Source organism: Vulpes vulpes, chromosome 2, assembly GCF_048418805.1.
Source record: "Vulpes vulpes isolate BD-2025 chromosome 2, VulVul3, whole genome shotgun sequence".
NCBI classification, from domain to species: Eukaryota; Metazoa; Chordata; class Mammalia; order Carnivora; family Canidae; genus Vulpes; species Vulpes vulpes.
In genome coordinates this window covers 125,621,411-125,642,694 of record NC_132781.1, presented here as the reverse complement: position 1 = coordinate 125,642,694, position 21,284 = coordinate 125,621,411, and the positions used below count along the sequence as shown (strand labels likewise).

The following is a 21,284-nucleotide window of genomic DNA, read 5'->3' as shown; positions in this document are numbered from 1 at the left end:
GTAGAAATAACCCAAGTGTTCATCAACAGATAAATGGATAAACAGAATATGGTGTACATGTACTGTGGAATAATATATGGCCACAAAAAGTGATGGATGATGTTCTAACACATGCTGCAACATGGATGAACCTCAAAGACCTCAAAGATGAACCTCAAGGAAATGAGCCAGGCTCAAAATGACAAATATTGTATGATTACAGTTACATGAGGTACTTTGAAGAGTCAACTTCATAAAGTCAGAAAGTAGAATAGAGTTACCAGGGGTGAGAAGGAGTAGAGACAGGGAAGTCAGTATTTCATGGGTACAGAGTTTATGTTTGGGATCATTAAAAAGTTCTGGAAATGACAGTGGTGATTGTGCTTCTTGTGAATGTACCTAATGCCACTGAGTTGTACGCTTAAAGGTGTTTAAAATGACACATTTTATGTAATATATATTTTCCACCATTAAAAAATGCTTTAAAAAAGTCAGCTTTCAGGAAATGCTGCATTTCATGCCTCATTCAAGTTTGTTTATTTATTATTTGTTTATTTATTAATTATTATTATTCAAGTTTACTTATTACATAATATTCATACTTAAACTTAATCCTGTCTAAATAGACCAACCAAGATGCTTTGAATATTATTTTATATAATAATGATTTAATACTCCAAAATAAGCAATACGTACCTTTACCCTATGACCGCCCAAATATATTTCAGGATTAAACAATGATTCAGCATCACAAAAAAGCAACTGCACTCTAAGATAATTCCTTTGAATTTTAGAACTTAGGTATATTTAAAACCATATATTTACATAAATTATAATATGTTCATGTTGCATGTCCATTTCATGGACACTAAATTATATTTTCAAGAAATCAACAAATTTTACAAAATCGGGATTAAACTACTTATGATATAAGAGAAAATGAAGATACAGAAGTGTATAGTGCATCATCCCAAATATATCAGAAACCTTTTATACATATAGGTAAGAAAGACAGGACTAGGACTATTCATGGATTCATTTATTCAATAAGGAAGTATTGAAGATAGAAAATGAACAAAAGAGAAAAAAAATCTCCTCATGGAGGTTTTTTTTTTTCCTAGTGAAAGGAAAAAACAATTAGCAAAGTAAATAAGTCAATTAAACAAGAAATAGGAAAACAAGTGCAGTGGGCAAGAGAGATGAGGAGTGCCAGAAAGGATGCAGCATGGAGATGGCAAAGGGAAATACCCCAAAATGTTATCAGTGGTAATCAATGGGTTGAAGCATTATAGGTAACTTTTTCTTCCTAATTTTATTTATAGTTATTTATAGTTATAAACCTTGCTTTTAAATACACATTTAAATATAAATGTCCTAAAAGCAGCATGTTCTAAAAGCAGCATGTCCTAAAAGAGTAGTAAAGTTCCTCCACCTTTATATTAGATACCCTCACAAAAGGTGAATCAGAGGGATCCCTGGGTGGTGCAGCGGTTTGGCGCCTGCCTTTGGCCCAGGGCGCGATCCTGGAGACCCGGGATCGAATCCCACATCGGGCTCCCGGTGCATGGAGCCTGCTTCTCCCTCTGCCTGTGTCTCTGCCTCTCTCTCTCTCTGTGACTATCATAAATAAATAAAAATTAAAAAAAATCTTTAAAAAAAAGGTGAATCAGAGAATATTGGCACCATAGTCTTCAATGGAAACCCACTGAGGGAAGCAAGCAAGCCAACTCCAGTTACCAATTAGGAGCATAAGAATTAAACACATTCTTGTTAATGCTTAACAACGCCTGAGTTTAGAATATTTTTCCTAGTTATTTACACATACCCTGGACAGAAAATGAAGAAGTTATCCAAGTGTCAATGACTTCAGTATTTTATGAAAGTAAATAAAAATTATCCCACCAGGTGTCAAACAAATTAGGTTCATATAAACAGGTTGAAAAATGAGTGATGATGATGGTATCACGAATTGGGAAAGACATGAATGTCACAGTAATTGCTATCTATGATGAATAAAGGAAGACAAGCAAAGATCAAGAGTAGTGATGAACTGCATAATTCATGCCAGACAAGGAAAGGTATACTGTATGGAACCCTTAACACTTCAGGAACCATGTGGTCTAAAGGATAAATGTGTGAGTTGAAGCAGGGGTGAAGACAGAGGTCACTGTGAAGTACAATGATTCAGCTCTCTGAAAGCAGGATTCAGTAGGAGACACATAATGGACATTTGCTGTTTTTGTTTTTTATGATTTTATTTATTTGAGGGAGAGAAGGAGAGTGAGTGAGAGCAAGCATGAATGGGAGGAAAGGCAGAGGAAGAGGGAGAAGCCAGCTCTCTATTTAGCAGGGAGCCTGACATGGAGCTTGATCCCAGGACTTCAAGATCATGACCTGAGCTGAAGGCAGTCGCTAACCAACCAAGCTATACAGGCATCTCTGAATATTGAATGTTTTTATTGAGAAGCAATCCTCTTATGTTTGTTCATTTAATTTTATACATTCATTCTGGCTGGCCATCCTAGGTGGATACCTATAACCGAAAGAAATGAGATTCATTTGACATCAAGATTCAAGATCTAGGGGTGCCTGGCTGACCCAGTCAGTAGAGGGTAGAGCATGTGACTCTTGATCTCGGGGTGATGATTCAGGCTCCACGGTGGGCCTAGAGCTTCCTTGAAAAGATTCAGGATCTAGCTGTGCGGCTAGGTGATTTCAGGTCAGTGCTTTCATCTTCTTGCGCCTCCCAATGATAAAGGTGTCGGTCTCTGCTGTTTCTCCTAACAAGAATGTTACGGGGTGGTGAGTGCCTTTCACATCACTTACTTCCAAATTGAACTCCGTGACATACTCAGTATCTTGATAGGAAGATGGGAGTGGGTGAGAGTCTAAGAGACAGTTTCTGCCCGCCTCCCAGACAAACTGCCAGCCTGGGGCAATGACAGCCACCACCATGCCCCATCTGGGTATGTCATGGGGATGCTCATCCCACCCATCTCTGCATCAGCACCCAGACTTCTGCCCTAGATGGAGGGTGGCTGGGGTGAAGGTGGCACCAGGATCAACTGACCTAGAACTATTCCTGGGGAGGGGGCAGCATGAGCGCCTAGCCCTCAAGCCCCTGTGGTATCACCCATGATCTCATCAGACCTCACAAATACAAATTCAAATATAAAATCAGCAAGAGTTCAGAGGCAGCAGCTGCAGGGCATTCCAGCCCAAGTGCAGGAGCTTCTGAAGGCAAGACCCTGTGTACCTGTACTGGTCCCACTTGGGTGCAGCCTGCCCTGGTTCCTGCTCACAGGATTTCCTAGTTTCTTCCCTTTATATTGGTAGGCAGCTTGGACTTGTAGTCTCAGATCAGGATCCCCTCTTAAAAAACAATTTCTGCCTTAATATCATATTCAGTTTCAGCTATTGGCTTATTTCTCTGCTCCCTTTATTTTTTTTTAAAGATTTTATTTATTTATTCATGAGACAGAGAGAGAGAGAGAGAGAGAGAGAGAGAGAGAGAGAGAAGGCACAGACACAGGCAGAGGGAGAAGCAGGCTCCGTGCAGGGAGCCTGACGTGGGACTCGATCCCGGGTCTCCAGGATCAGGCCCTGGACCCAAGGCGGCACTAAACTGCTGAGCCAGCCACCCGGGCTGCCCTCTCTACTCCCTTTAGACTAAACTTGTTGAAAGAGTTGATGGGGGTGCCTGGTTGGCTCAGTCAGTTAAGCATCTGCCTTTGGCTCATGTCATGATCCCAGGGTCCTGGGATCGAGTCCTGTGTGGGGCTCCCTTCTTCTGCCCCTTACCCTACTTGTGGTCTCACTCTTTCTCTCTCTCTGAAATAAATAAATAAATAAATAAATAAATAAATAAATAAATAAATAAATAAAAATTTTCTTTTTTGAAAAGAAAGAGTTGATGACACTTACTGTGTCTATAGCCTCACTTCTCCTGTGCCCCCAACTCCCCAGAATCTGCCTCATGCCTGCCCATCCCCACTGGACTGCTTTCATCCATGTCCCCAGTCTCTTCTTGGTTGCCTAATCCCATAGGTATTTCTCACTGGCTTCAACCCCATAGGAACATTCAATAAAAGTGACTACTCCCTCATTCTTTCTTGAAATACTCTTCTCTCTTAAATTTTAGGATAAATGGTTTTTCGTTCCTCACTGGCTGCTGCTTCTCACTTTTCTTAGCTTGATGGCTTTCCTCTGCTTGACTTCTCAATAATGGGGTTCCTCTCCTTTTCAGTTTCCACATACTCTCCCAGCCCAGACTCATCAATCCCCATAGAATTAAGAACCACATCTTCAGCTCACTAGCCCGAGCCTTCCCACTCACCTCTGAAGGCTTGGTCCCAATGTCCTGACACTATGATTTAGAGTTTTGGTCACTTTGTGCCCCCAAACAAGAACTCTCGGCAATGCCTAAATATGTCCCCAGCCTCTCAGTGCCCCACCTTCGTGTCAGCCAAGTGTCACAGCCATCTTCCTTCCTATTCAAGTAAACACCTAGAATTCACTCTTGATTTTGTTCTTTCCTTCTCATCCCACATTCACACCACCAGTGACTTTCAATTATTTTATACTGAAAATAAATGTTGAATAAATTCTCAGCTTCCCATCTCCCTTCCCACACTGCTAGCCCAGGCACCATCCTTCACTTAAGTAGCATTGTCCTGATGGAAATAGGTCATTTTTTTTTTTTATCTCAGCCACTTAAGTAAGTTATCTACATAGAACCCAATGAAAATTACAATTATGCATTTGAGTTTTACAGATCAGAAAATCCCATTGCCCTAAAAAAGGGCTAGAGGAGAAAAGGAAAACCAGCACTGGGTAGCTTTTGTTTGTTTACTTACCATGGTGTAAGAGCATTAAAAATTAAGGTGATTATGATAATGTGATAACGCTTTACTAACATTTATTGAGCAATTACTATGTGCCAGGCCCTATAGTATATACTTTTTATGGATAATCACTTTTTAAAAAAAGATTGATTGATTGATTGATTGATTGATTGATTGATTGGTTTGAGGGGCGGTGGAGTGAGAGTGAGCATGAGCCAGGGGGAGAGGGGCAGAGGGAGAGAGAGAGAGAATCCCAAGCAGATTTCCCACTGAGTGTGGAGCCTGACACAAGGCTCAATCTCATGACTCTGAGATCACAACCTGAGCCAAAACCAGGAGTTAGATGCTCAACTGACCTAGCCATCCAGGCACCCCTGGATAATCATTTTCTATTCCCACAAAAATTGTATGAAGCAGATACAATTATTAACCCCCATTTACAGACAAGAAAACTGGGGATCAGAGAGGCAAGTCACTTCACCAAGTTCTCTCTATGAAAATATATCTATTTCCACAATCCTTAAATACTAAACACACATATACACAAAAAAAGCATGCAATCTTAAGACTGAAAGTTTTAGTAGTATCAACTTTTTGAGAAGCTTATTGGATTGCCTTCATTTTTCTCCTTTCACCACAGACAAAGGAAAGCGTTGCCAGCCATAGGTTGGCATTTGTCCACAGAGGGTGTTTGGGAGGCACTGGTTTGCCCTATAACTGACACCATGATACTAGCTAAAGTTGAAGGTCAGCTCTAGAGCATATCACTTGATCCCCTGAAGAAAAATTATTTGGCTGGCTCACTAACCTTTAATCATTCCAAATGGTTGGCAGCAAATGGTGGCCACTAATACATGTAGAGCCTGGCAAGTCCTTTAAGGATGTATTTGGACCTTCTCCAGAGAAGCAGCCTCTGAGGCCAGTTGATGGCATCGGTTTGCATAGTCAGCACTTCCTTTTTATGAAACTCTGTGCCCCAGGGCGTCTGGGATTTACTGACACCCATTCCTGGTGCCAAGATCAAGTAATGGTCACCAACAGCTTCTTTTCCTGCTGCCTGAACCCCAATTCAGAAGTTAAAAATTCACTGGCTATTTCCTTAGAACAAATCAGAAAGTAGAACAGTGGGGTAGAACAGGGGTGATCAATACCTCCAATTGCTTGATGCCCCTTCTGTTGAATAAATGCCCCCACTAGGAAATAAATTCTGCCTCATGACAATTCAGATGAATCACAGGCTGATACCCATTTATTTGAACCCAATCTGTATGACAGTTAAATGATATATAAATATAATACATTTTATCCATTAAAACAGTAGATTTTTTTTGGTCCAAATCCTTCCATTGGCTCACACTGATCAACCAAAAGAGAGTCGGTAAAGAGTGACTTTAAGCCTCTATGGAGAACAGACACCAGTCTCCCTGCCTGGCCTCTCAGTTTAAGGCCTAGAGGGCTATGGATGGGTATCAGAGGGGTCCCCGAATATGTGAAGTAATGTCTGCAGGATGCTGTGGATTGAGGTTTAGCACAATATGCCCCGCAGGCCAAATCTATCCCACCATCTATTTTTACATGGCTTGTAAGCTAAGAATGGCTTTTGTATTTTTAATATGCATGGAAAACAATAAAAAGAATATTTCGTGACAAGTGAAAATGATGTGAAATTCAAATTACAGTGCCCATAAAGGAAATGTTACTGGAAGAGAGCCACCTTCATTTGTTTTCTCATTATCTGTGGCTACTTCCATGCTATGAAGGCAGAGTTGAGTAGCTGTGGCAGAGACTGAACTGCAAACCATAAGATACTTACTATTTGGCCCATCACACAAAAAGTATGCCAACCTCTATATGAAGTAATAATCAGAAATAAAAAATACAGGCTACTCGAGTATAAAGCAAGGTTAACATGACTTATTTTACTGGAAAAATGACTCCAGAAAGGGAAGAAGAGATAGTTTAAGAGAAAAAAATAAAGCAAGTGCTGGTCTATTGAATTCAAAATCTATAACCATATGTTTTTCAGTTTTTCACCATAGAAACAGGGCTCGCTGTCCCAATTTAACAAGAATATTATTCCATCATTGGCTTTTTGTGTCTGTTTCCAAATGAAATTTCCATGACGGGTCACATAGCAATGCGTAGTTGGAGCCCTTGTATAATGCATACAACCTGAATTAATGTCATTGAGCTGGATCCTCCTTCCCTGCCATTCTCATTGCAGAAAGTAGGCTTGGAGTACCAATCCCATGGTCTGAACACTGAAACCAGCTTACAGATCTATTTTTCAACCTAGTAGATTCAAAATGAAAACTGAAAAATATCTATAGCTTTGGACAAAATGAGAAATTAGTAGACCTTGAATGTTATTTGATACTAAACAACTCACCACAATTTCTTCATAAATTAGGAAAGAACTAAAATGTTCTTTGTTTAAAAAAGCAATAAAGAAGAAATAAACGGTCTCTAAATCTAATTCCTGGGGCAGCCCCGGTGGCGCAGCGGTTTAGTGCCGCCTGCAGCCCAGGGCGTGATCCTGGAGACCCTGGATCGAGTCCCACGTCAGGCTCTCTGTGTGATGCCTGCTTCAACCTCTGCCTGTGTCTCTGCCTCTCTCTCTCTCTCTCTGTGTCTCTATGAATAAATAAATAAAATCTTTAAAATAAATAAATAAATCTAATTCCTACTTGGACCAGTAACATCTAACATTTCAGAATTAAATAGAGATACCTAGTGTTTAACTCATTAACCTGAGTAAACATGAATTGTGCTCCAAGAAGAACTCATGGTTAAAAACCTTACAGAATATAATCACTCTTTAGCAGTAGAGATTTCACATGTCATAATCTGCTGCCATGAAACTAGAGGGGAAAAAACATCCATGGGAACAAACCATTTTTCCAACAGAGAAAGAAGAGATACAATCACGACTTTTCCTTTCCCAAGCTGAGATCTCCAGAATATTATGTGGTACAAAATATTAAAAGATTTCCTACAGAAAAGATTTCATTTTGAAGTAAGTCAGAAAAATCAGAATCCTGAGATTTCAATATTGTAGGACTTTTCAGAGTCTTTAACATGCTAATAAGCACTGTAAATCTCTGAAGGCAGGATGTAGCTTTATTACATTAGCATGAATAGATTCTCCTAAACATGTATCCGTAACTCACTGCTCAGGAAACCAGCAAATCAAAATCACTAGCTCTGCCTTTCGGTCTGTTTTTTTGGCTGTCTGAAATAAAGTCCTCATAAGTGCCTGTTCTTTGCCTGTTCTTATAAGCTGGCAGAGCTAAGGTTATTTATGACAAATGTGTTAACTCAATGTTAGACCGTCCAAGGTGCCTTAATTTTTTAAGAAGCCAATTCTCACTAGAGAAATTTTCCTTCTACCTTCCCAATCATTTTAATCCAAAATACTAAATGATATGAGACAACCTGATTCACATTTGAGGGGGGAAAGTCTGAAATTCATTTGCCTCTCCAAGTGGGTACAAAACGCAGTGCGTAGACATTAAAATAACAGGAGATTTTCAAAGTCCTTCCTTCTTGGAATCAATTCAGTAACTTCCCATTTCTTTTGGATTGCAAATCTGCGGTCAATTTTTTTGGCCCAACATTTTGAAGGACCCATTGCCTCTGCCACCAAAGAAGATGTAGGAAAACTGGAACCAGTCACAGAGCCTAGGACACAAGTGTTGCCAAATGAAAGTAGAACAGTAAGTTTTCAGCAACTCCAAAGAATAATGCAATAATTTGGCTCTCTCTGCAAACTCAGGGCATTGATGAACTTTTTTAGCAGCTTTTAACCTAAAGCCAATTTTTCTTAGCTTCAACACTCCAGAAGAAAATTGTCTCGGGTTTGACTAAACCAATTTTATCACCTCTACATTCTGTGTGTATGCTTAGAAACACATATTACTTACAATGATTGCACGACCCTCTCCTGTTGCCTAGACCCTGAATTACAAACAAGTCTACCTTCTTCTGTTATTCAAGAGTTTTTTTCTTTTTTTTTTTTTGAGTCTTTCTTTTCTAAATCACCTTGAAAACCTCAATGAGCAGGCTTTTCAAATGTTGATTTTTTTTTTTAAATAAAACAAGCCAAAAAAAAAAAAAAAGACCGAGCAAAACAAAACAAAAACACTTTGTTCAGAGGAAATAAAGCAGATTTAAAGAAAAAGTTACAAACATTAAAAAATATCACTTAACAAGCTTATTCTTTACTTTCAGAAAACTTACAATGTCTTTTCATATCCTTAATTATTTCTCAGAGTATCTATATGGTAGTTGGGTATGGGGGAGCGCATTTGTCACTGTGTCTGTTGATCAAATGGGTTTACTTAAATAGTCAGCTTTGGGCTTAAATCAGAAAAAGTACAGTTTATTGATTTTTCAGCCTACTGGGTTTTTGATTTTGCCTGAAATGAAAATACAGTCACCCCAGGGGAAGGATGAAAGAAGAAACCAGATGAGATTATGTTTTTGTGAAATCATTAACTTGGCTTCTTTTTAAAGGACTTTTATATAGGTTTTCACAGAATCCATACAATCTGCCATCCTGTCAGTTCAGTTTCATTGACAGAATTGTGAATAGGTCATATTAACTATGGCATCTACAAGAGCTGCATCTAATCAATTTTGTGTCTTTCGAGGTTGAAGTACAGCAAAGTTCCTGCTAAGTGACTTTCCTAGTAAATAATAGTGTAACTAGCATTAATTGGGCGATTACCTTATTTGAGACACCTCACTGTTTTACTTGTCTTGTTTTTACCGTAACCTCACAATGACCCAAGGAAGGACACCTGATTATCATTTGCATTTTATATAGGAAAAAACTGAGGCTTTACAGAGGTTTAGTAACTTGCAGAATAGAAAGTTGGGTGTTTTTTGTTTTTTGGTTTTTTGGTTTCATTCTGTTTTGTTTTGTTTTTCCACATTGATTCACTAGTAAATACTTAGGTTTGGGAACTTTTTTCTTCCATGGTGTATTTCAAGTTCCCTCAAAACACTTTATAATTAGTCAAGTTGACTCTTGTGTTTGATGATGGGCCATCAGAACATGTCTCCTTTGATTTACTTTTCTTGTAGAAACACCTAGATCGCTAGTCTGTGGTGCTGCTGAGATTTAAACCTGTGTATAGTGTGTCTACTAGCAGAGCCCATGGTTTTATCCACTCTGCTAAGTAGTCTTCCGTTATGAAACACAAAACCTGAATCTTTGGGGTAAATCCCCAACAGTGCAATTGCTGGGTCGTAGGGCAGGTCTATTTTTAACTCTTTGAGGAACCTCGGGACACCTGCACCCCAATGTTTCTATCAGCAATGGCCACAATAGCCAAACTGTGGAAGGAGGCTCGGTGTCCATCGAAAGATGAATGGATAAAGAAGATGTGGTTTATGTATACAATGGAATATTACTCAGCCATTAGAAACGACAAATACCCACCATTTGCTTCACCGTGGGTGGAACTGGAGGGTATTATGCTGAGTGAAGTAAGTCAATCGGAGAAGGACAAACAGTGTATGTACTCATTCATTTGGGGAATATAAATAATAGTGAAAGGGAATATAAAGGAAGGGAAAAGAAATGTTGGGAAATATCAGGAAGGGAGACAGAACATAAAGACTCCTAACTCGGGGAAACGAACTAGGGGTGGTGGAAGGGGAGGAGGGCGGGTGTTGGAGGGGAATGGGTGACGGGCACTGAGGTGGACACTTGACGGGATGAGCACTGGGTGTTTTTCTGTATGTTGGTAAATTGAACACCAATAAAAACTAATTTAAAAAAATAAAAATAAAAAAAATAAAAAAATAAAAACTCAAAAAAAAAAAAAAAAGAAAAAGAAACACAAAACCGTCTTCCCTAATTAGGTGGAAGACAGTGTAATGTTTCCTTAAAAAATTAAAGAATGACCATATGATCCAGTAATTTTACATTTAAGTATATACCTGAAAGAATGGAGAACAGGAAGTTGAACAGATATTTGTACACTTATGTTTATAGCAGTGTTATTTACAATAGTCGAAGGTAGAAACAACCAAATGTCCACTGATAAAAAAAGAATAAACAAAATGTGATATATACATGTAATGGAATATTATTCAACCTTAAAAAGGAATGGAATTCTGATAAATGCTATGATATGGATAAACCTTGGAAACATTATGCTAACTGAAATAAGCCAGACACAAAAGGACAAATATCACATGATCCCACTTATTAAGGTACCTGGAATAGTCAGATTCATAGAACCATAAAGTAGAAAGATTTTTGCCAAGGACTGGGTTGGTAGGGGGTCAGGGAAGAGGGAAAGGGGAGTTACTGTGTAATGGGTAACAGATTTCAGTTTGGGAAGATGAGAAAATTCTAGAGATACATGAGGGTAATCGTTGCCCAAAACGTGAATATACTTAATGCCACTGAACTGTATGAACGTACACTTAAAAATGATTAAAATGGTACATTTTATTATGCATATTTTATCAAAACAAAAAAAGTAGTTAGGACTTAGGTTTGCACTAAAATATAAAAGGTAGGCCACAAAGCAAAACAAAAATTGTATAATTCAAGATCTACTTTGTAAAAGGTAACAGTAATCAGATAAGTAGATCTTATTCTACTCAATAGGACTATAAATCTTTTTTACTTTGGTCTCATTATACAAAGATCACCATAGATAGCTAATAGAATGGTCCTTTCAAGATCACTATCAGATGGAACAACATGAAATACAAAGTGTTGGTGAATTCCACCACCAACAGCTTATTTTACTGGATGTTTGGTAACATCTTATTCCTTAATTACCTTTAAAGTAAATCAGACACTTTTCTAGAAGAAATCTTGAAATATTACTTGCGAAAATTGGTTCAGATTTCCTTCTCCAATCTATATACTGGGAACAGCAAACACTTTGAAGGAAATATTAAACATTTTTTCATCATATATTGGGATTCTTTTCAGCAATATTTTTAAAATAATGAAATTGGCTCACTTAAGTGTCCTAGATTCTGGCCCAGTGTGATTATTTAAATAAAAATGAGATAGAAAATGATGTAGGCATTAATGTTCTTTGATTAGTCAGTGCTTTTTGTTGTTTTTGTTTCTTGGTTGGAAGCTTTATAAGCAGTCAAATAAAATTATACCTTGTGATCAATCTAGAGCTATGAAAGGAGTTCTATCAACTTTATAGGATTTACTGATTAAAAAAAATGTAAATGCTCAGAATGTCATACTCTCTCTCCCAAAACTCAGTGATCTTATAAACAAACAAGTGAATATGGCAATTAAATACTGTCCCTTTTTATAAATTATAAACTCCAATCCATGAGAATGTTAAGAAACAGTCAATTATTCATTTCTGTTTTGTCATTATTTGGACATTGGATTTGGGTTCCCTGTGCTTGAACTGTTCTTCTCAAGTCATTGCATGAGTGGCTTCTTTTCACCTTTCAGGCTTCACCTCAGATGTCACCTCCTCAGAAAGGCCAGCCCTGACCACACTCTCTCTCAGGTGGTCTCTCTACCATCACCCTGTCCCTCTCCATAAGATCATGGAGTCATTCCCTTGGGGGCACTTTAACACTGTCTCAAGTTGTCTGGTTTATGTGTTTGTTTACTTGTTCATTGTTTGCCTTCCCCCATCAGAACATGAGCTCCACAGAGCCAGGGCCAATCTTTCCCTGTGCTTTTTTCATCCTGTCTAGCAGAGTGACAGGCTCGTAGTAGGTAGATTTGCCCTTTTCTTTCTGCCTCGCATCTCTTTGTGTAGACATTCTCTTTATGGGTGCTGTGGTAGGCTGATCTCAGCAGGCTGCAGGCTGGACAACTAAAAGGTGGTAACCTACCAGGGGTTACAAAGGATCTGCAGGGCATCTGGTTGGCTCAGATGGATGGGTGTCTGACTCTTGATTTTGGATCAAGTTATGATCTCAGGGTCATGTGAACGATCCCCGCATGGGGCTCCACGTTCAGCGCACAGTCTGTTTGAGATTCTCTCTCTGCCCCACCCCCAATCGTGTGTTTTTTTTCTCTCTCTCTCAAACAAACAAATAAATCTTATTAAAAGAAAAGAAAAAAAAAAAGGACCTGCTGGCTCCTCAGGCCTAACTTTACCTGAATTTAGTTACTCTAGAGTCCCCCAAAGGTACTCATAAATGGTACCTTATTTCCCTTTTGCCTCAGTCCTTTGGGTCTCTAGATTTCTTGTGCACCCCATGAGAAGAAAGGCTGGCTGAACTAAAGAACATTCAGATAGCTCTGTTTTTTTCTCATTATCACACTATCCTAATACCTTAAAGTGACACATATCCCTCCCAAGTTATGAACATGAATCTGGCCTCTCTTTTCTGCTCTCTTCTCTAGGGCCTTATGCACAACATTAGCTCTGAATCCCAGGGAGCACAGAGAACCAAACACATGAAACACAAGCCCACTTGTCTTTTCATTTGAGAGATGGAAAAATCATGTAACATCACTGGTCTTTAGATCTTTGCCTTTACTGTTGGATAAAGCGAAGCAAGGCGACTAAAATAAGGATGGGAAGAAGTTTACTAAGACTATTTTCTCAACGTGTAATTCAGAGTTCCCATGAGATACTATGTACAAGTAATAATGATGCACCTTTGAATTGATAGAGAATGACTGAGAGCAGGGCATTGTGAGCAGTCAAATATTTGTGTAAAAAGCGTCCATCCAGGGCATTTTGGTGGCTGAGGGGATCCCAGGTCCTGGGATCGAATTCTGCATCAGGCTCCCTGTAGGGAGCCTTCTCCCTCTGCCTGTGTCTCTGCCTCTTGCTGTGTCTCTCATGAATAAATAAATAAAATCTTTAAAGAAAAAAAAAAGGGGGTCTACCCAAAGAACCAAAAACTGAGATGGTGGTAAGCTTCCGGTTGCCCCTGACCATGGCAAACAGCTAGTTCTCCCCTTCTCTTGTAACCAAACAGAATTTCTTTTTAGATGGTTCACGGCCACATAAGAAAACAAACTCAATTTCCCAGTCTCCCTTGTAACCAAGCATGAGTGTGTACTCTGGAGTGATGAGCAACAGCCATTTCATATGCTTCAAGGCAGTGGGCTCCACCTCCCTACTCTACCCCTCCCCTGTGGCTGCAGGGTGGATGCGGTGGGGAGCATCCCGAGGCAGGAGGGGACAGTGACTCTAGTGAAAGGAAGAGAAGGCCAGAAGCAGGCTTGTGGGAGCCAGAGTTCCGAGCCCTCTGGAGCCACACATTTCCTGCATTACTCTGCCTATTTTGTTACACGAGAAAGTAAAACCTGTGCATCTTGTTAAGCCACCCCTAGTGGCTTATTTGTGGTTTCTGTTGCAGTAAACAAATTCACTTTCTGACATAGTAAGCTTTACTTGCTGATTTCGATGCTGCCTCATAAGTTTTGCAAAGTGGCTTTTGCAAAACTAAACTTTTTGAGTTGAAAACAACCTTTGAGGATGACCCTATCCCCTCACTTAATTAATGAGGAAATTGAAGATCAAGTGGGTGCATAAACTTCTTGAGCCCCACAGGTAGCTTGGAATAGGACCAGGGCTTAGAACTCCTGAATTTCAGTTCATTGTTCTTTTCCTTTGTGGTCTAATTAGCAGGACTCTCTCCCTCTGAGAGGCCTGGACAACTTATTAGCTGCACGGGACTGCCTTTTTCCCGTCGACCTATAAGTAGCTGGCCCCACATGTATACCAACAAGGCTGCTCTGGCTTCTACTCTAGGAAGGAGGGGTGATATGGGGTGGCACAGGCCCTCTTCTGGCAAGCCTCACTGTGGGATGGCAGGAGAATCGGGAAAACTCTTGCTTTTCATTCTTTTCTTGCTGAGCCTGACCTTGAAAGTTTCCCTTTCCTCCAATAACACTAATTCATTTTCCTATGACCTAGCATTGTGAAACTTGTCTAGGACCCTGATGCATGTCAGTTAGAAGCTCAGAAGGCACCTACTTGCATGATTCCACACCATGACATAATGAGTATTGATTATTTTTCAGATGCAGTTTGGTAATAGAAAAAATCTTCTATAACAACTAGCAACACGGGTAACTCCAGCTGTCAGGGAGACAGCACAGAGAACAACAAATCATTTAGTTTCAAGGTCTATCCACCAGGTGCCTGACCATAGCTCCCTTTGACAAAGGGTATTGGTATAGTCCTAATTAAGAAAACTGCCCAAGGTCCCCTGGAAGGTGCAAGGTAAAATCCATATAAGCGTATAAGATCCTCAGGCTTACTCTTGCAGTTTTCTTTTTTAAGTCTTGACCGCGATTTACTTATGAAACAAGGTATTTATATTTGAATTCTGCAAAATTTTGTATTTTACTTCCAGTTATCACATATTTCTTACCATCCTCATTTTCATCAAACACGGGTGGTTTGCTTGAGGTGTTGGCTCCCATGGTCAAGTCGGCCCAGACCCGGATCCTCCGGTTACAGTATCCTGGCATAAACATTCATTTTCACTCAAAAGAGATCTGGAAGCCTTAGGTCGATAGCTGGGAGAGAAAAAAGAAGTGGTATCCTTACAATACAGTCAGGAACTCGGAGCACAGAACTGTGGCTGCAGTATTAACCTAATCTGTATTCTGAGAGCAGAATTTTTTGTGATTGAAAATGAAAACTTCATAAATAACAGAGAACATTGGGCATCTGGGAGAACCACCACATGGCCTTGTTGGGAGTGGTCCTGGACTTAGGAAGAAGGAAGAGAGTAAAATATTTCTCTAAATATGAAAACAAGTTTAAAATGTGGTTCACCACATTTTGTTTAACACGTATATAATAAAAGTAATACTTTACTGTGACTGTATTTTTGAGAAAATGTATTTGTTTAAAAATTTTTTTTGATGTTTGACAAACAACTTTATTCCTTTTTGGTCATAAAAATACATTTCCCACCTCCTTCCTCCTACTCTGGAAGGTACTACAATGTAAAAAGAACAAGCTCTGAGTTTGGCTTTACCACACCAGCAAACTGCTAAATTTCACTGAACATGTTTCTTTTTTTCCCCTTCCCCTGAACTTGAAAATGATGATGGTCCTCTCTTCAAAGGCAAATTAAATGTGATTTGAGTTCAATACATAAAAGTATTTTCACAGTGTAAGTGTTCCATGATTTTTGGTCACTCTGAAGCTCAAATTAAAGGATGTAAGTAAGAGCTAAAAACCCCCTGAAAAAAAAAAAAAGTACATTTATGGCTTTGTTCATTTTAAATACTTTCCCTGAAATTGGTAAGGAGAGGCAGCATCCCGAGTTCTGGTTTTAAAAGTGACACTAATAATGGCTTTGGGCCAGTTACTTGAATCTTTGTGTCTAAAATGGAAGAAACAATAGTGCCTTCCTCAAGAATCACAAGCTCACATGCCTACAAGAGCCAGGCAGAAATGCAGGCGAATGCACTGGACCAATGCACTGGACATCAGTGCCTCGGGGAGACACTGGTGACCTGGAGAACCCAGGCTCCATCCAAAAGAAGTCATTGCTCTCAGATCTGGAAGTTTGTCACTATGGACCAGGGGCCAGATCTTCAAATCTGATTTAAAAAAAAAAAAAAAAAAAGTGTGTGTGTGTGTGTGTGTGTGTGTGTGTGTGTGTGGTAAAGATTCAGATTTTATACAAAGCAGTATTTAAAAATTCACTTCAGCTATATGGCCTATGCAGATCTCAAGCATGGGACAAATGTGGCTCGAGGGATATAGTTAATGAGATAATGTCTACAAGGCAATTAACACAATGCCTGGCACATAAATTGCAAAGAATAGAACACTAATTTTAATAGTGTCTATATTGCCTTACATATTATTTTGAACATCTGTTCATTGATTTCCTCTTGGAGTTTTTACACTTTTTACAGTTTAGAGATAGAATTGAAGAAAGTGTCCCAAGCAAACCTGGGGGAAGGATGAGTTATTAAAAAAGAACTTGAGAAGCTCCTAGGCAAGTCTAGAAGAAAAGCTCATTTTTCCATTAGGAAAATGTAAGTAAAGCCTTCATTTGGAAGGCAGACTCATTAAGGAAATGCTACTTTTCATACTAAAAGCCAATTGCTGGCAAAGTGCCTTATGGACTTTAAAAAGAATCATTAAATGGAGAGCAAAGAAAGAGTCAGCAATTAGGAAGCAACCAATTAAATGCTAGGGGGAGGCAGGTGGTAACAGGTGGCTGGAGCAAGCCCAAGGGGACTATTGACATCAGGAAGACAGAAAGCCTCAACTCTATATGCAGGCTCAAAGAACAAACGGCCTTTAATTTTAGTACAAAAGGGGGTGAGGAAGAAGCAAGTGGGATGCCCTCAGTGTTTCAATAGGGGCCAAGGAGAAGCGAATGAGGTGCTCTCTGTGTTTTATATTCCATTGAGAGCCGAGAATAAGTGGGGAATACTGGGAAGGCAGAACCACAGATCACATTAGAGAAGATTGGTCCTAAAGAGAACATTGATTTTAACGAGTTGAGATTTTTAACACCATAGACTGGGATCACATTCTCTTTTATTTTGTGCATAAAACCCCCAGGACACATAATTTTCACACCACGCCCTAATCCTGTCATTCTTATATTTTTCTTCACTCCTCAGGCTCTTCTCAAGTAGCCTGTGTTCCTGTAGCATAAGATGTACCAAGCATTGACCTTGCAAGTTGTCAAGACAGAGAAAGAAAAGAGAAATATAACAGTTTGCCACATTTCAGAGTTCCATCCTGATGTGCAGATGATTTTGTTCACCAAAGATCCAGTGATTTTTAGCAGGAAGAAAAGATGTCAATGGGAAACCACTTTTGTGTCTGTTTGTGGAAGGGGGGGAGGTGGATGTGATGGCTTCTCCATTGGACCTAAGACACCCTTTCTTGTTTAGAACAGTCTTTCCCTCTTTCTCCCCAAGAGGATAACCAACTTAGGTAAGTCTCCCTCCTATGCAGAAGAAACCATCTCTGGCAGGAAAATGGAGACATATCTTTCCCATTCTGCTGCAGAGGGCCCAGATGAGCTATAAGACTCTCCTCTGCCAAACCCCAAGCCACCCTGACCTCCTGGCACTAAAGTCTGCAGGGTTACAGGAGCATCATCTTAAGATGTCTAGAGGGCAGTGACTACGCATGCAAACGAACATCCTAAACATAGAAAATCTAAGGGAAAAAGAAATGTGCCATATAAGAACACCAAAAAATATTTAGCTTCTACTCTGACCTGGCCAGGTATCAGATTATTCACAGCAGACTCATTCTCTCATGCCAGTGTTTGACCTCTGGCCTACACTTTTGGGGGCTGTCCACAGGTGAGCTTTTTTCTTTTTTTCTTTCTTTTTTTTTTTTTTTTTCAGGTGAGCTTTTCTAAGCAGCTAAGGCCACCTAGGTAAAGAGGCATCGTCTTTAGGAACTGAAGAACCTACGTTGTCATGTGAGAAAGTTGCCCCTCTGAGGAACTGCTCAGGTTCATTGCCACAGCTTGTGCATAGAACTTAGTCGGCATTTGAAACACAGAACTTCTTAAACTGAGAAACACATAGAAACATGGCAAGAAAGAAAATGTCATGAAAAACACCACTCTGTTGCACTGTTTACATTTCACGCACCTCGCTTCCTCATCTTTATATATTAGGCATTACAGGTTAACATTATTTCCCCGTGAACCCTCAGGCCCAATTCATTCCCCTTTCATAGTTCCCAGGGACAAGACACAATCATGAGTCTAGTATATGTGTTACAGTCCCCTTTCTATGATTTTACACCACGACGTGTGTTTTAAATTAAGCCACCCAAAGGACAGGGATGGGTAGGGACACTGGGCACCCTTCTGGTGATCATTTACGGTTCCAAGTCTGCGAGCCAGGCACCCTGCTCTCTGAGGCTCCGGTGTCTGCTTGTTAAGCGCCGCATAGCAGTCCACGGAGTGAACACACCACGGTTTATTTTCCTGTGTAAAAATGTTCAAATCCTTCAGCTTTGGGGAAAACATCCTTGCGGAGACCAAGCCAACCATCCGAGGCAATTTTTGCAGGTTCGGAAGCCGGGGAAGAGCAACTGTCAGAACCACCTCGCGCGCTCACCTCCCCCAGCAGGTGACCCGAAGTCGGCGGGGTCTGCACCTGCGCCCGGAGGCGGGCGGGGCGGGGCGGGGGCGCCCGTACGGACAAGCGGGGTCCACCCCGGCCCTCCCCGGTCGCGGCGGGTCCTCCCGGCCGCCCGCCCGTTGCCTTCTCTCTCTTCCCCCTTTAACTTCCTGGCTTCCAGCGGCGCCCGGAGCAGGCGGGTTTATTGAAAAGAAATGCGGATGCAGACCCCACTCACCTCGATCCCCGTGGCCCGTCGTCTGCGCCGAGAGGTGGCCCCGGGGCTTCCGCCCGGGCCGGGCGCTCGCGAGGGACTCCCCGAGCCGCGGGGACCGCCACGCGGGGCGCCCACCTGTCCGGCGGCGGGCGCGGGGTGCGCGGGGTGCGCGGGGCGGGCGGGGCGGGCGGGGTGCGCGGGGTGCGCGGGGCGGGCGGGGTGCGCGGGGTGCGCGGGGTGCGCGGGGCGGGCGGGGTGCGCGGGGTGCGCGGGGTGCGCGGGGCGGGCGGGGCGGCGGCACCTGCGGCCGCCGGGGCTTCCGAGCCGAGCGCGCTGCCCCGGGAGGGGCGGGCAGCGGGCGTCCCCCGCCGCGCTCCCCAGAGGCCGCCGGGCAGTCGCCTGGGAGAGCGATGGGCCCCCGGGGTGGGCGCGTCGCCGGGGGAGGGCAGACGGCGCGGGGAGGACGGCGCGGCGGGCGCGGCTCCGGGCGGAGGGCGGGGATCCCGTGGCGCCAGGGCTCCGGCCGGAGCCGCCGCCCGCAGAGGCCGGGCTGCTCCGAGTGACCCCTCCCCGCCGAGGGGCCCCGCCTGCCCCGAGTGACCCCTTCCCGCCAAGGCCGGGCTGCCCCGAGTGACCCCTCCCGGCCGACGCCCCGCCTGCCCCGAGTGACCCCCTCCCCGCCGAGGCCCCGCCTGCCCCGAGTGACCCCCTCCCCGCCGAGGCCGTGGCGGGGCCTCCGGGGTAGGGGTCGCGGCCCGCAGGTGCGGCGCGGGGAGGCGAGACTTCGTGTCCGACCCACGCGGGCAGCGGGGACCCCGAGGCCGAGAAGCTCTCCGGAGCCCGAGGACGGATCTTTCCGTCCAGGGTGTCGCCGAGTTCCTCGTTTAGCTGCCGGGCAAACTGAGGCAGGGGCAGCGCGGATGCTCGCGGAGTTTAACGCGCAGTTAATGGAGAGAACTTTTTCCAGACCTAGGTTCGCCTCCCAGCCCCCCGTTTTGTTCCACGCACCTTAGTCACCCTGGATGTCTGCGTGTGGAGGTGGGGACAGGGGACGGGGCACAGACATGAAGGCAAGCCCACTGCAACCTCCTCCTCCTCCTCCTCCTCCTCCTCCGTCTTCTTAAAAGATTTTATTTATTTATTCGTGAGAGACAGGGGCAGAGGGAGAAGCAGGCCCCCTGCGGGGAGCCCCGTGCGGAACTCGATCCCGGGACCCCGGGATCATGATGGAAGCCAAAGGCAGACAGACGCTCAATCACTGAGCCCCCAGGTGCCCCTCCCTGGAACTCTTGTGTTCTTTTCCCTTGCTGCTCTCCGTACTTCCCCTTTGTAAAGATCCACACGGTCGAAATAACTGTCTTGTTTTCTCACCAACCCGAGTCACGCACGGAAGACACCAGAGAACTGGCACCTGGCGCCTTTCTGTCCTGGGGGTGGTGGTGGGAGTGGTGGGCAGTTGTGGAGCCCGCGGAGACCGAGTGTGTAGGTCCAGGCGGGGGTGGGATGGAGACAGCTGCTCTGCAGCTCCAGCATTTCCCTGCCATGTGGAAATGCCAGCTCAGTGTTGCCAAATATTCAGATTTTAAAAGAGAAGCTAGCAACGAGAACTTCTGTGTGAAATCTCCCATTATTTAAAAACATTGGCAAGTTTAGAAAATGTTAAAAGACTGTGTTGGTCAAACAAAATGCATCTGTGGCTGAAATGTCTCTTCCAGATTCCTGTTTTGGTCTATCTAGTTGTAGAGTAGCAGGGAGTGCCGGAAGCATATTGGCTTTGTTCACCGTTTTTGGTAGCAGCTCTTAGAATGGTGTCTGCTGCATCTTAAAATAGCTGCTGAAATTTTTGAACAAGTCAGTGGTCCCCTTATGGTCAAGAGCCCCATAATTTACTCATGAAACAAAGATTTCAGACTGGCTCTGTATCCTATTATGAGCCAGCCCCGTTTCTCTTCTTGTTCTTATCTCAGGCGTGGGCTACATCCTCCTTTGAAAATTGGAATAACCTTGAACTTCATCGAACCTGTTCTCTCATTTGCACTTGGAGTCTTGAGGAAGGGATTTGCCCAAAGCTGCACAGTGAGTTGGTGGCAGAGCCAGGTAGGAACTTACTTTTTGTTGTCAACACCTTTTGAAGAACCTGAGAGAGGAACAGATGCTTTAAATGCACATTTAATGTGGAATTGGAGTCAGGATCTGA

At 42.6% G+C, this 21,284-nt stretch overlaps 1 protein-coding gene across 3 annotated transcripts in view; it reads right to left on the bottom strand.

The window, feature by feature from the left end:
• STK32A (serine/threonine kinase 32A) overlaps nucleotides 1-19,277 on the bottom strand; it is a 130,330-nt gene extending 111,053 nt beyond the window's left edge. For 2 of the 3 annotated variants that reach the window (XM_026018620.2, XM_026018634.2), the window contains exons 1-2: nucleotides 19,109-19,277; nucleotides 15,174-15,321 (exon numbers count right to left, since the gene is read on the bottom strand). In XM_026018620.2, coding sequence (XP_025874405.1) covers nucleotides 15,174-15,279 — 106 coding nt within the window. In that variant the 5' untranslated portion in view covers nucleotides 15,280-15,321; nucleotides 19,109-19,277. Of the gene's footprint in view, nucleotides 1-15,173; nucleotides 15,322-18,210; nucleotides 18,303-19,108 lie in introns of those variants that run through there. The other variant, XM_026018628.2, reaches the window with a different exon arrangement.
• Nucleotides 19,278-21,284: the final 2,007 nt, after the last annotated feature.